Source organism: Notechis scutatus, chromosome 2 (genome assembly GCF_049901735.1).
Source record: "Notechis scutatus isolate UNSWTSFEM ecotype Mainland chromosome 2, rNotScu1.2, whole genome shotgun sequence".
Classification (NCBI taxonomy): domain Eukaryota; kingdom Metazoa; phylum Chordata; class Lepidosauria; order Squamata; family Elapidae; genus Notechis; species Notechis scutatus.
This window is the reverse complement of record NC_142010.1, coordinates 25776893-25792428: the sequence shown is the minus strand read 5'-3', so window position 1 is coordinate 25792428 and position 15536 is coordinate 25776893. Positions and strand designations below refer to the sequence as shown.

At 40.4% G+C, this 15536-nt stretch overlaps 1 protein-coding gene across 1 annotated transcript in view; it reads left to right on the top strand.

Annotated features, from left to right (window-relative positions):
* Positions 1-1169: 1169 nt before the first annotated feature.
* RNF39 (ring finger protein 39) overlaps positions 1170-15536 on the top strand; it is a 24440-nt gene continuing 10073 nt past the window's right edge. The window contains exon 1 of the mRNA XM_026686977.2: positions 1170-1589. Coding sequence (XP_026542762.1) covers positions 1221-1589 — 369 coding nt within the window. The 5' untranslated portion in view covers positions 1170-1220. The remainder of the gene's footprint in view (positions 1590-15536) is intronic.

Genomic DNA, 15536 nt, shown 5'->3' with positions numbered 1-15536 from the left:
GCTCTTGTTCCAAAGAGAAAATTCCATACTGCTGAATTGCATATCCTTCAAACTGTACTATTGAATTCAGAACATACTATAGGCGGAACAAACAATACAGCAACTGCCAAATGGCTGGGGAGAAACACAAGAATTTGACAAGGGAGGGGAAAAGACCTACCTTAGGTGTGGCTTGTCGGTGGTGCCATCAATGTTCCTAGAACGATATCAGATTGCGCTGCAGGGTGTAGCCACAATTCTCATCACTTCTGTTTCTTTGACTGATCAGGGGCAGTTTTACCTGATGGGGAAGTCTGTAGCTGCAACATTTTTTCAGAGGTGTAATTTCACACACACACAGAGAAAGAAAGAAAGAAAGAAAGAAAGAGAGAGAGAGAGAGAGAGAGAGAGAGAGAGAATCTTAACCTTGAGCTTTGGGGTCTTTCCCTGCCTGATGTACTCCAAAACAGCAACACATCACATCACAACATCACAACACATCACAGTGATTAGGGAAGACAATTCTGTATCATATTATCATTCATGGCTTCCAAGTGAAAAAAGGAAGTTTCATTCTTCTAATATTCTTTTTTCTCTGGTCATTTCTGTTTTCTCTAAAGCCCAATAGCTAAGAGGGATGGTTAGATAACTGTTAAAAGAAGAATCCTTTCAAAAATAGTTCTTACAACGAATGAAGATGTTGGCGAGTCCAGAAATGTTGGGAATTGCCATCCCAGCACGTCTGAAGGGTACCAAGTAGGGACAGGAGCTTTCGACACATTCTGAATGCTTCAGAATGTATCTCAGGAGCTGCAGCATTTGGGTTTGCCATCGAGTTGGTGTTAAAGGGCTTCTTGGCAGAGCAATGGAGATGGATAGAGCAGACTGGAGCAGACCTGCAAAACTCCGGGATGCAGGGAGAAGATCAGCTGGCCCTCGCAGGGGTCAGAAATCAAAACAAAATGAACCCGAGGCTCTGCACACCCCACCCTGCCCACAGCTGTAACTTATCACACGGCGTGATATTTTCTAACAGCAAAACAGACTTGTCTGCTACCCCAGCGGCAGTTCCTTCCTGCCACGTTTTGGCACAAGTCCCTGGAGTGGAAGAACTGGATAGTTACGCAAGGCTGTTTACCTGTTGCCGGACAGAGGCTCCTCCCCAACCTGCCTCTGGTCTCCTCCCTGCCTATATAGAGGCTTGAGGTGTTGAGCTGGCACCAGAACACAGAAGCCGAAGGATGACACAGTCGTGCAGCATGGAAAGCAAAGGGTTGGTGGCTGAGCTGCAGAGAGCAGCTATCTGCCCGGCCTGCAGGGGTCACTTTAAGGACCCAGTGATCCTCGACTGTGACCACAGCTACTGCCGGGCTTGTATCACTCGCTACTGGGATGCGGAGGCCACAAAGGAGAATGGCCCTCGGGTGGTATCTTGCCCACAGTGCAAGAAAGTCTTTGAGAGGAGGAACCTCCGCACCAACGTCAAGCTGGCAGTAGAAGTCAAGATCACCCAACACCTCAACGCCAAGACAGCCCAGGCACCCCTTGCCCCAAAGTCCAAGCGCCGCCGTGGAGGGTGGAGGCCCACAACCAGCATCCCAAAAGAAAAGGTAGGTCATGAGTGAAGGGCTCAGTTGCCTAGGAGGATATCAGCAAGAGGGCCTCTGATCTCACACAGTGTGTACTCCATACAGCACTCCTTCTCATGGGATGTGGGTTTTGGTGTTTGGAAGCTGAATATACACTGTGTAGTATTCAGGTAAGTGTGTACACCAGAACAATTTTATCTGAAAATGATACTGAGAAATAGACTTTTTCAGAGGTATTTGTTAGAATTTGCTTTCTTTCTCATCATTTTGCTTACAGTGGCCTCTTGTTATAGTCATACATGATTTCTACTTCTAGCCTTTTCGCCTTCACGTGGTATGAAACCAGCCACATAAATTTATATCCCTTTAAACAATGGGCAATTAGACAGTAATTTAGTTTATGAAGCTTCTTCTCAGCACCAAGACTCAAAGCAGGAAGGAAAACAGGGCCAAAAAGAAAAACAAAATATCTGCCTGTTGTCCCAATACTTGGAGAAATCTTCCCAGCCAGGTGTTCTCCAGGTAAATGTGATTTCATATGCTTGGAAAGGATGGAAACTGCAAATCCTGTGAAGGCTAGAGATGGGCAGAATTGTATTCATCACATCTGAAAGCACCATATTGGTTAAAAAAAACCCAACCTGCTGAAAAATACAGGTGGGAGCGGGAGGAAAACCTCCAAAAGACATGGATGTGTTCTGCCTGTTGGATGATATGTGAATGAGATCATAAAATTAGATTATTGCTAGCATCATGAAGATGTCTGTTATTTCCAGTCATGGGTGGTGCATTTGTGCTTATGGATATACTAATGAAAACATACCTCAAGACAATTATGCATCACCTGATGCTCTCCAGATGTGTGGGACCACCATCCCATCATCCACTAGTCAGTGTTGCCCTTTATAATCCACACATCTGGAAGGTATTAAGGGAAAGCTGAGGTGGTATTTTGAGGTATGACTTGCTTGAATATAACAAGGCAAAACAATAGTGGGCTTACTCTATCAAATCAATCAATCGATTGATCAATCAATCAGAACAGAGTTGGAAGGGACCTTAGAGGTCTTCTAGTCCAACCCCCTGCTCAGGCAGAAAACCTTATACAATTTCAGGCAAGTGGCTGTCCAGTCTCTTCTTAAAACCCTCCAGTGATGGAGCATCCACAACTTCTGAAGGCAAATCTTTCATTTGATTGATTGGTTTTTTTATTGATTTTATTTAAAATTGTACTCGTTTGACTGATCTCATTTTTCCACCAAACTTCATAGTGCTAATGATCAACCTGCTTACAAAATAAAATAAAGTTGAAATAAACTTTTTTCAAAGAGAACAAAAAAATTCACAAAGTAATTTACCATTTGTGGGCCTCACTTGCAGCTGGATTTGATGACACGGGAAAGACATGCTGTTGGGAACAGGGGTTGGTTGGCCTTTCTCTTCTGCATTGCATTTATGCTTAGAATACTCTTCAAGCTGCCCACGAGACTGCACAGGCCAGGTGAAGTTTTCTTTCTCCAAAGGTGAGGAAAACCGTAGCTTAATGCTGGAGCTGCTGTTTTACATGCAGAAGATGTTGGGGTCGTTCCCTAGGCCCCGTCCCTTTATATGCAGAAGATTCCAAGAGGCCTAAGATCATGAAAAGCAAAAGCCAGATTTAGAAGGAATGGAGAAAAAATATTTGGTATCTTGGGGTTAGGATGAACTAATGGCAAAGACTATAGGTGCTATCCTGGGCTCCTTGGAAGAAAAGCAGAATAGAAATGAACAAAGCAAGTCTCTTTTTTTAAAAAAAAAATATAATCTTTTAGAGGAGGGACGGGCAACCCAATGTTCTCCAGAGATAATCAACTACTTCATTATAGTTGGAATACCTCAAATTTCCTGTCCTTGTTAAAGGAAGCATGTTCCTCTGTTCTCTGTTGAGCCCCCGGCATGTTTCATTTTTAAAATGGTTCGTGTTGATTCTTCAGTACTGTTATGTTACAGTCATATGACAATCATGATGTGATGTGAGATTGTGATCTGGCCAGTAATTGTTCTACCAAAGCTGCAACATTTTTCACAAAACAACGTTACCCTGCTAGTGTTGAAGGCCATAGGGACACGGTCAAGGCAAGTGGTTAGCAATGCTAGGACTACCTTTCACAGATCATGTAAAATGAAAATACCCCAACAAGTTGCAAAAGAAACGAGTAGAATCGGCATTTATGGAGCAGTAGCACTAAATATTTTTCAAGACAGATCTTGATCTAGAACTGCAGGTGTCTCAGAAATGAGGCATGGCTTATATTTTATTCATACGATTGCAATCTGAGAGGCCTCAATGGAAAACACTTTTACAATTGTGAAAATAAGAATGAACAGAGATCAACAAGAATCTTTGTGGTTAGTGAAGATGGAAGAAACAGATTAATAGACAAAAGAAGGTAAATAGAAGAGGAACGATTGCCAGAACAAAATGGAGAACATATATATAAACAATGCAAAATGGATCTCTATGTATAAATCCTTCCAGAGTCATGTTCAAGTGTTCTTTCTTCTGTTGATAATATAATATATTATATACACAACATAATGCATGAAGTCAAGGCTGCAGAATTAAAAGAATAATTTGCTTTCTTGCACAAGGTGCCGCAGCAAAAAATTATAGATGTGCAAAGTCTGCTATTAATTCATGTTCCCTGATGTAAATAGTCCATTTGCATTGGTGATGAGCTTAGTTTGCTTGCCAACTCAGGTTTCATTTACAACATCCCTTCATCTTGATTTCTACTTTGGATTTACTTTTTCCTGAAAGGGAAGGCCTAGCAACCTTCGACTTGCATCGACTGGTTAAAAAAGAAGAGGCAATCTGACAAGATAATGACATTCTTGATCACAAGCTTAATAAAATCAGAACATGGCAAAGAAGACCACTGGAAAGAGAAAGCCTGCTGGCCGTCACCCTGAATTATAGTGAAAGAACTTTCTGCTGTGAGAATTGCCTTCATCTGATTCATCTTCCCCTGGTTAAACCAGCTATATCTTATCTGCTCTATCCACACCTCCTTCCTCCCCTCTTGCTTCACCTTCTCCTACATGGCCAAGGTGGAGGCTGGAGAAGAAGCTACCTTGCAGTTCTAAGAAGACTATCAGGGAAACCTGAAGAGGCAAGTGAGGGTAGGAGTTTCAAGCTAGGGATGGTGACCTAGCTAGCTGAAACTGGACTGTTTTCCAAGGAGAGCAACTGGATGTTGTCATTGTTTTCTCACTCCTTAGTCATCCTGGCTGTAGGATTGCCTTTCTGAAGGAACTTCATGGACACAACAGCCAAGCCACCTGCCTGGCCCCAGTTTAGCCTATATTTTGGTCATTATTTTATTGATGTATATAATGATTATTTATTGGTATTTTGTATTTTTGTGATCCACTTTGAAAGGAGCTTCAATGCTGTGGGACAAACAGCTCCAAAGCCAGTTTGTTTATTGAATCTTGAAGTCAGTTGTCCCAAGAGCCAATAAGAGCTTGCATTTTCTAGAGGAATAATATTGCCCATTGTACTTTTGCTGAGAACAAAGTATTAACTTGGCCTTGCTTTTGAATATTCATCTTTAAAACTTGAGAACGCAACACCTTCACATTATTAACAGCTATAACGTGTTTCAGGGTGCCATAAAAATCCTTTTTTATTGGAGGTTGCTTAGCTAGCTATTTTGTTGAATAAGAGGATTGCCTCATGCCTGAAAGGAGATTTGAAACCTAGCCTTCAAGTGTTGTCCTCTACATTACACTTAATTCTCCATTTCTTCATTAAATTCTTTGTTCTTTCAATCCTCAAATGGGAATAATGAACAGGTTAATTGAGACACACAATTTGGAGATATTTAGGGACAAGAAGTCTTTCCAAAGTTATAGAGAATAAATATTATGAATCTAGATTTCTATTAGATTCTGCTTTAAGAAAGTGTGAAACTGACAACACTGCTGTTTTTCTAATCTTGGAATTGGCAACCACAAACCATATGCATCTCTTGCAGTCTTTTGTGTAGCTTCTGGGTCCACCTCCCACTCCATGGTATCTTTGCTAATGTTTTCATTTTGTCTGTTTTAAGATAGTAAAACAGGTAGTAAAATAGATGAAGACTCCAAGAAGTATGACACACCATTTTTTTTTTAAAAAAAGAATAGCCTTATTTAAAATAATATCCCCAAATGACAAATTCTCTCCTTGTACGGCTTCCATCTTGCTATTGTTTAAGAAGTCCTTGAAAACCTGGCTGTTTCCCAGGCTTTAGGTTGAGATGGATGTTGAGCCTTTTATAGGATGTTATCTGTTAGGACTGTGTGTCTGGTTGTACATTGGGTGATTTTTTCCTTGTTTTCCTTGTTGTTGTTTTGTTACTATTTTCAGTGCTGTACACCAGGGGTCCCCAACCGCCGGTCCGCGGACCGGTACCAGGCCGCGGAACAAGCCTTACCGGGCCGCTGGTTGCTGGGCGCCGCCATCTTTTTGGTAAAAGCGCTTCCAGTGAGCTTTTCCGGGTAGAAAGCTCACCGGAAGTGCTTTTTCGTCATAAAAAGATGGCGGCGCAATGCTCGGTGAGCTTTTCCAGGTAGAAAGCCATTTCTACCCGAAAAGCTCACCGAAGCGCTGGCGCCGCCATCTTTTTGACGAAACAGCGCTTCCGGTGACGTCACCGGAAGCGCCTTTTCGTCATAAAAAGATGGCGGCGCCCAGTTGACGCCAGTACCGGGCCGCGGCGCCCAGCTGATGCCGGAACCGGGCCGCGGCGTCGAAAAGGTTGGGGATCCCTGCTGTACACCACCGTGTTTTGGAGTTGTATGGCCTTCTAAATTAATTAATTCATGATAAGGGTCTTAAAATACCACTTTTGCAGCGAGGTTCTACCATGTGTTTTGCAGCTCTCTGTGGCTTATTAAACTCTGCCCATTACCTGAGCTTGATTCGAAGGAAACTTTTTCTTTTTCCTTCCTAGATCAGGGGTGGACACAAGTTGCCTTCCAGATATTGAACTCCAAATGTCTCCATTCTGTCAGAAATGGAAATTGCCCATTGGCAAATCCCTGACCTTAGATCCTGCTTTATAAAGAGGTTCCACAACTTCCTATTGCAATTATTTTACTACTAAGTACGAACACCCCAACTAGTAATGCTCATACGTGGCGGGGGCATTTGCATATAGAAGGTTGTAGGTGAAATCCCTGGAATCTCACTTTGAACGAGGTCAGGTAGAAGGTTTCAATTAGATCAAAGTCAAGCAAAAAGAATGTTGTCAATTACACAAGAGTCAGCAATCCCTTCCCCTGAAGTGATCTTTTAATTTGGATAAGAGAGACTTATTTATAGGTTTCACATGTTTGGTTGGTTCTGGATTTAGCATATGGTGTAGATGCTATTATTGTAAGCTACGGTTTGTGGTTTACAATGGGAAAATTGTGCTTTTAATAAAGTTCTGTTAAACAAACTATGATGCAGCACAATATGTGAATCCTATTGAGGTTAATAACATGATGGGTTTCCCTGTAGCTCCCAGAGGTGAGAAAGACAAAAAGTCGACAACGGAAAGAAGTAGAAAGATAGATGGTAAAAATTAGTCTGATATGTGCAAAAAAATGAAAATTCAGCGAAGATTACGGTAACATTCTTCAAGATAATGACTAATTTCTCAATTAGGCTGTTTGTTCTAGAGAAGTTCTACATATCTAATACTCATTTGCCAACGGGGAATAGATGCAATGATTTAGGGCCATCTCTTGACAAATGCATAAGCTGCTTTTTCAAAAAAAAGAATGGAATATAATTTATACAGTTGGGCTGAACTCAGGTTCAGCACTGGATAGGGTGGGATGGGAGATTTCAGGAATGGATGAAGACCGATCAAACTCACTTAGATCAAACTCAAGTGGCAGAAAACAGAAATTGGAACATGGGAATTTGGACACATAAACAAAAATACTGAAGTAGTAAATGTAGAAAATTAGGAAAATGGCAGACTAGGAGTCCACAACATTCTGGGGTTCCATGGGCATATTTGGATTTTTGAGGTTATGTTGTAGGAGTCCTTACCTATAATTCCTGTTATTGGGAATGAAATCATTTGCAAAACACTGATTTATCAGAATTATACTTGCCACCCTGGTAGCCTCTAGCCAATCACAGGACAATCTCCATCAATCTTCTTTGTTTTTAATCCTTTTTTGAAAAAGAATTACATTCCCAAATAAAGCAGCAGAATGTAGTTATCCAGCATTATTATGGGCTAAGCTTATAGGGCCCATTTGGGAATTGTGACTTTGGGGCACTATGGCTTTCCTGGAGGCTAGTATTTTACATTATACCAGCTACCCTCTTTTTATTTAATGTAAGCTGTGAACAGGGAGCCTGATGGGTGACAGTGGAGTTGTTACTAGATGCCTGGCCATTACACTGAGCATCCTAGTGGGGGTTCAATACCTCAAGAGGGCATCAGGTTGGAGTTGCACTCATCTATTCTGTGAGAACCAACATCTCCTGCAAGTAAAACTGTTTGGTGCTTAAATTTTCGGCAGTCCCAGCACATTCTTGCTCACAAAGGTGTCTAATTTCAATAAGTCAAACTGTGCAAATGCAAAGTTATCTTCCTGCACTAGATTTTGAATAAACTAACATGATAAGTCTTTGGCACAGCATGATAATGTATGTCTCATTAGAGTATCCAAATAGGCCAAAGTTGTTCTGGTTCCTATTTATGAAAATGCTCCTCCCTGAAAAAGGAATATCAGGAGGAGATCTTTGCATGTACTGAAGGCCCTGTTGGATGTTTACGTGTAGAACATTTCTATTGCCAAAGAGACATGAGTTGATTTTCTTTGGATCCCTGGTGTTTATATTAGCTACTTTTGAATAATGACGAGCTTGTAGTTTGTCTTTCCTCCCTTGGGATAATACCTATCGTCACATCTTATCTGTTTCCTCTGAATAGTCTAAGGGAGAAGATACCATATGTATTTCATTATAATTTCTTAAGCAATGATAACAGCCAGCAGGATAAACAAGAAAACTTTTGCAATAGATAAGTTGCTGTATCAAAATATGGCACCTTCGTAACACACTTAAGATGTCCAAGTTAAACACAAGCAAGATACAAGTTTGAATTTACAGCAGGAACGGGAATGCTAGTTCAGAAAGTTTATTAATTTCATATTACACTGAGATGGGGTGATCAGAAACAAATCTCATTGGCTGGGTTTGCACCATAAATGAAGCTAGATTATCTGTAGATCTCTTCTATTTCCACCCTTAATTATGAAATAAACCTGAACTGGGAAAAAAAAAAACCAACAACAGTGAAATTCAACCCATTTTCTCACACAATTTTGATGGTATCATCTTGGGTTGTGATGGGACTGTGTTAAGCCCTGTATTGACCTCCTGTCTCTCACTGCAATGTTTAAAAGCAGCCATTTTGTGTTGTCCTGAGCTGTGTGGGCAGGAGGGGGTATGTGTGTCACCTTGCAACCTAGAAACAAGGTGTAGTAGGAGATATAGGAACACCAGTTCTTGAATGTTCCTCTCATCTTTTGGTCTTGTAATCTCCCTTTCTGTTTCTGTGCCCAAGAGATGAAGAACAGTAAGTGGATTAAAACACTCTATCTTTCTCCCAAAAAATATATGACTTCTTTATCCATCTTAACAAGTGATTGTCTTACCAAAATTGATCAAATCGATGTAAATACTGCTAAGCCCCAACCCTCCTATCCTATCTTTTCGTAATGGCCTAAAGACATGGCTGTGCCAGTTGGCCTGGAGCCCCAGTGGAGGAACAGCCCAGTGGAGGTGGCTGATCGAGTAATAGAAGATCCCCCCTCCCTCCCCCCCTCTACCCCTCCCTCCTTGTGCGTTCTTGGTTTTATTGTTTGGTTTTAACTTTCCATGTTTTAACTTAGATGTAACTGTAAGATACTCTGAGTTACCCTATGGTAAAATGGGTAGCCAATAAAATTTATAATAAACAAATAAATCAATAAATAAGTCATTGAATTTAGCGCCTTGAAATTGTCAAGTGGTTTCACAGGACCATAACTCATCCAGATGCCTTGCTGAATCAGGCTAAAGCCCAGCTTCATGTAGTATTTTGTTTTTAAGAGTGGTCAACCAGATCATTTATACAAGGTCACCTTTATTATGGTTTAGAAATAGAACAGAATAGAATAGAATAGAATAGAATAGAATAGAATAGAATAGAATAGCAGAGTTGGAAGGGACCTTGGAGGTCTTCTAGTCCAACACCCTGCTTAGGTAGGAAATCCTACACCACTTCAGACAAATGGTTGTCCAATCTTTTCTTAAAAACTTCCAGTGTTGGAGCAATCACACCTTCTGGAGGCAAGTCCTTCTGATTAATTGTTCTAATTGTCAGGAAATTTCTCCTTAGTTCTAGGTTCCTTCTCTCCTTGATTAGTTTCCACCCACTGCTTCTTGTTCTACCCTCAGATGCTTTGGAGAATAGCTTGACTCCCTTTTCTTTGTGGCAGTCCCTGAGATATTGGAAGACTGCTATCATGTTTACTAAGTCAAGTTTTCTGGGTTTATCTGGCATTGAAGGTTTATTTGATGTTGAACCGAAAATTAATCATGGGGCCAGGCCTTCATACAGCCTTAAAAGTAATAAGTTGAAATTTATGATTTGGTAGGGCGTATGGTCAAAATTATCTGGCCAACTGTATACTTCTAATACCTACATGGTCTATGTTCACCAGCTGGCGAACAAATTTACTGCATGATAATAGGCAGGATTTCCCATCTGCCACATTGCTGTTGTCCAAACCTTTACATAGTTACTGGGATCACCACCATTGTGGGTGAAAATATGAAAGAATCACAGTTAGATTTCTCCAATGGGATTTTTACAAACCACATCTAGTTTTAGCTGGGACAATTGTCCTAGAGACCTGTTCCTATGTGGTCAGCCTAAGAGACATCTTGTACATGTTTGGGGTTCCTCAAAGAAAAAGACTGCAGAAGACATTACGACTACTATAAGGCAATGATGAGGTGTTTGCTGCTGTCTCTTAGGCCCCCTTGATTTTACAATTCAGATATGGTAGCATTATCTGAAGTATGCTTGACAAGGCCGGTGTTGAAATAATTAGAAGTGTTTTCAGTTGGGAAGGCAGACCTAGAACTGAGGTTATGTCCATCCACCTGTCCAGCTGCCCTAGCCCAGCTAATACTTTTTAATTTGCCCATTTGTTTTCAACATAGTACCCAGAATCCATGAAGTTATTACAATGAGCAAGAACATCTTAGATAGGCACATTTAGAAAGAAAAAAAAATCTTGTGTAATAAGGAACGCCACACGCAGTGAGAAAAACAGTCATTATGATAGCCTACATCCTAAGTATAGGGAGTGCTGTGGCCTTGCCACAAAATACTCACACCCTGGTGTTTTGTCCTAATTAAGTGTGGAGAATTATCACCACCTCCATATTCTGTATTCCCCACTCATTCCGTTTCAGCTTCCTAACCCAATGCATCATTTTGTTAGTAGTATAAGCAACACAGAAACTCTTAGATGCCTGACATATGGAATTCTTGGCAGCTGAGCTGGATGGAGATGACTTCATAGGGATGGTTGAAAGATCCTGCAGAAAGAACAAAGTGGTGAAGATGGTATGATACAGTGGCGGAGGAGGCAGCTGAAGCTGGGCACGTGCATCGCTGTTTGGAAAGATCACAAGGGTGCCGCCCTTGCAGTGACTGATCACTCTGAGGCCAAAAATTAAGTAAGGTGGATCAAGGCCATGGCTGACATTACTCCCTGTGTCAGCTGGACTGCAGCCAGACCTTCCCAGTTGTCGGGAACGCACAACACCTAGGATGCTAGATCAGCAAGTTGAGTGATGTAGGTCTGGGCCAAAGCTTTGTGCCAGGCATGGTCCAAGACAGGTAGAAATTCAACAGGTGGAATCCTTTGCCTCCACAGGCAGGAAAATGCTGCATTTCTTGAATTTACGGATGCTGTGTAAATGTTAAAAGGGATGGATTCTCTATTGGAGAAGAAGGAAGTATTCCTTGCAGGCTGAAAAGTATTTTCATAGACAAGATACAAGCTTTGGGAGAAGGAGAAGAGATATTTTTGGAATCAAGAGGATGGAAAGTATTATCCCAAAGGTGCTTTTTCAAAAGGCAACTGGACTTTGTTTTTCTTTGAAGACATTTTGCTTCTCATTCAAGAAGCTTCTTCAGTTCTTTAGATGTGGAAGCTCCATAGTCCTGGAAAGTGTTAGTTCCACCCTCCTTACATGCTGGGATGCTCATCACTCAGACCTCCTAAAACTAAAAAAAAAAAAACCTCTAAAATTAACTTTTTGTTTTTAATTAACAACATACTTTAAATGCCTACAAGCCTCTAGCCTGGGCTTTGACAGCACAAAACCATGTTTTGTTTAGCTATGACTAATTTCACTATTAGGCTATAATTCATGGTTTACAAACCTCAGTGCCTAAGATAGCATGTTGTAATAATCCCAAACCAAACCAACCAACCACAATATGCATTTCCACAATAGACAAGTCTGGCTTTCTTGTTTACCTTGTGTTGAAAGCTAAATTCTAGGGCACACATTGCAGCAGGTCAACTCAAATATAAGTGCTTTGGAGTTTGCAGTGATGAAAGATATGATTCCCCAGATCCAATACAGTTGGGGGCTTGCATTCATTACCAAGCTATGAGATGCCTCCACCCTCCAGAGATATTTCAAATCTCCTTGTAAGAAAATTGGATTAATCATGGGTGGTAACAGAGGACGAAGAGTCAGGAACCTGTGGCCCAGTAAACCAAATTGTTTATTATAGCTACTATGCTGATTTATAAGGAAGGGTAAATAGTAAGGTTATCCAGGTGAATTTATCCAAAGCATTCCAACATCATGCTGTAATTTATACTGTGTCTACCTTTTTTTTAAATCTGGCGTTTGCCTTTCATTTAATGGTCATTCAAAGTTACAGCGGCACTGAAAAAGTGTGTTTTTCACACGTATGACCATTGCAGCAGCATCATGGTCATGTGATTAAATTTTGGATGCTTGGCAAGTGGCATGAATTTATAATAGTTGCTAGTTCCGGGGTCATAAAATCACCTTTTGCGACCTTCCAACAAGCAAAGTCAATGGGGAAGTCAGATTCACTTAATTGTATTACTAACTGAACAGTGCTGTGATTCACTTAACAACTATGGCAAGAAAGGTCCTAAAATATGGCAGAATTCACTTAACAACTGCCTCGCTTAGTGACATAAATTTTGGGCTCATTTCTGGTTGCAGGTCAAACACTACCTGTAGTAGCTTAAGGGTATATGAGCTCTGGTTATGCCTTTGTTCGGGGCTGTTCAGCAAAGGGTCAATGCTTTGTTGGGAGCCCAATATATACTGTTTAGTAGTTTATTGCAGGCTAATGAAATTATGTTGTATCTTCAAAGTGATTTGGTTGCATTAGATGAGCCAGGATTGACCACAACAATAGAATTTAGGACCTAAATTCCTAAGGCATTGGGGAAATATGTACCTGAATTATTTCTAGGGGACATCAACTCTTGTATGGCCTGCTTAGGAACTAATCTAGTCAGGAATGGCACATTTTGAGATGGACAGAGAATCCAGTTTGACCATCCCACTTTCCTTTCCTCTGTCTCCCCAACTTGATGCCATGGGTAATGTATTGTAGGGCACATAAGTTTTCTTTACAGGTTGAAAATGCAATTGTGAGTAACATAAGCATGTGAACAGAGAAGATTTCCTCCTTTTTGCAGTGTTACAACTTGGGATGTTTTTATTTGTATATATGAAATTATTCCTGATATTTATTGAGAAGCCATCTCCTTAAATGCCATTATGGTATTCTTTACAGCTTTCTCATCCACCTGGTAACTTTTGTAAGGTATTGTTTCGTGCTATGTGCCACCCAGAGCTCTGATGGAGTCATGGCTAATAAATAAGTAATCAACTATTGATGCATTGTTATATTAGTGCTCAGACTGGAAAGTCTGCCCTGAATGCATATGTTAACTTGAATACTGATTAGTCAGTCTTTTTACGTGGATAACTTCTTCCTCAATCGAAAGCAACTGTAGATCTCTAAACATAAAAATATTGGTTTTGTAAGGTTTTTTTAATTAAATAAATGAAAACTAACTATCCCCTTCTACCCCCATTACAAAAATAAATGAAAAGGAGGAGGAGGAGGAGGAGGAAGAGGAGGAGGAGATGAAATCCCTACCTTGGGGATACAAAATTGTTACTATTTGTACATATGTAACTGAGAAGAATAAAACAAGGAATAACTAACACTTGATATATTTATCTAAAATAACATTTGAGCCAGTGTGTGTGTTTGTGGAATTGGGTGTGTAAAACTGGGAAAGGGGGTCTTTCTTTAAAACTAAAACGAAAATAACTCAGAATCAATGAAAGGAACTCAACACATCAAAACTGAACTGGGCTATCAAAGGTGGCTCTAAGGAGTGGGGTTTCATGTTGTGAGTTTTAACGTCATATGCTGCCAGGGGTCACCTATGTCTAGACTGAGTGATCATATAAATTTGTTTAATAAATACATTTTACTGCAAAACACCAGTAAGCTAGGTTGACCTGGACTTGGGGAAAACTGTAACTGACCCTCTGTAGGTAACTCAGCTTTCCTCATTTGTAATAATTTATCTGCTCTTGTTAATTTGGAAGCTATAATGATGTGTTTAGAGAATTATCCTCACAAAGGGAAGCAAACGCTCCATCAATTCTCCACTACAGTGCCTTCAAAGAATGAAAAACATGACAATAGCTAAGGACAACATCATGGTTTCATTTGATATCACAGCCCTTTTCACATCCATAGACCCAGAATTAGCCAAAGAACCCATGACAGAATGGCTCCACGGCGCATCCAACTTAACCAAATACACAAAGATTGAAATACCCAGAATCATGGATCTTACCACATTCTGCCTTATCACATTCTTTCAATTTGATGGACAAACCTATCAACAAATCAAAGGTACAGCTATGGGATCACCACTTTCAAGACCCATAATGGAGATCATAATACAATGTCTGGAATCGATAGCACTCATACAAATACAACCCAGGTATGGATCAGATATGTAAATGACACCTTCACCATAACAAAAAAAAAAGGGACCAATTAGAGAACACACACAAAACCATCAACAACTCTTCAGATAAATCCAATTCACCAGGAAAGAAGAAAACAACTCACTACCCTTCCTGGATATCCTGATCAACAGAGACTATAAAGGCAAACTAGAAATACAAGTGTACCAAAAAAACCACCCACATCAATCATGTGCTCCACTTCCAAAGTAACAATGCAACTTCCCACAAGAGAAGCTGTTAAGAACTCTATTTAGATGAGCACAAACACATTGCCGCAACTCTGAACAGTAGAAAAAGGCAATAGATAATCTATACCATGTCTTCAACAAAATGGATGTCCATGCAACTTCATCATCAACCCAATATAGCAAAACCCCACAACACCTAAAAAGGATAATACTGCCCAAAACATCTCAGAAACCACCAACAGACAACTACAACTACACGGAATCAGCAGCAGCACACAAACTACAGCCTTTCTAAACATATAGGGTAAACTAAAAGACCCAGCATCCATAGAAGAAAAAAACAGGAGTCATCTTCACATACAGTTCAAAGACCGCAACAGCCACTAAGTAGGACAAATAAACAGAAGACTAGCAGAACACATCCATGAAATAGCAGTCGGAAGATACAATGACAACTTTTTAATTTCATAGCATATGGACAGACTTAACCACAGTTTCAAGTAATAAACGGTAACCATCCTAGACCAAACGAAATCCCCAAATACTAGAGAATTCCTAGCAGCCTGGCACTCTGACAAATTGCCCATCGATAGTCACATAGATAAATAATGTTCACATACTGTGCAA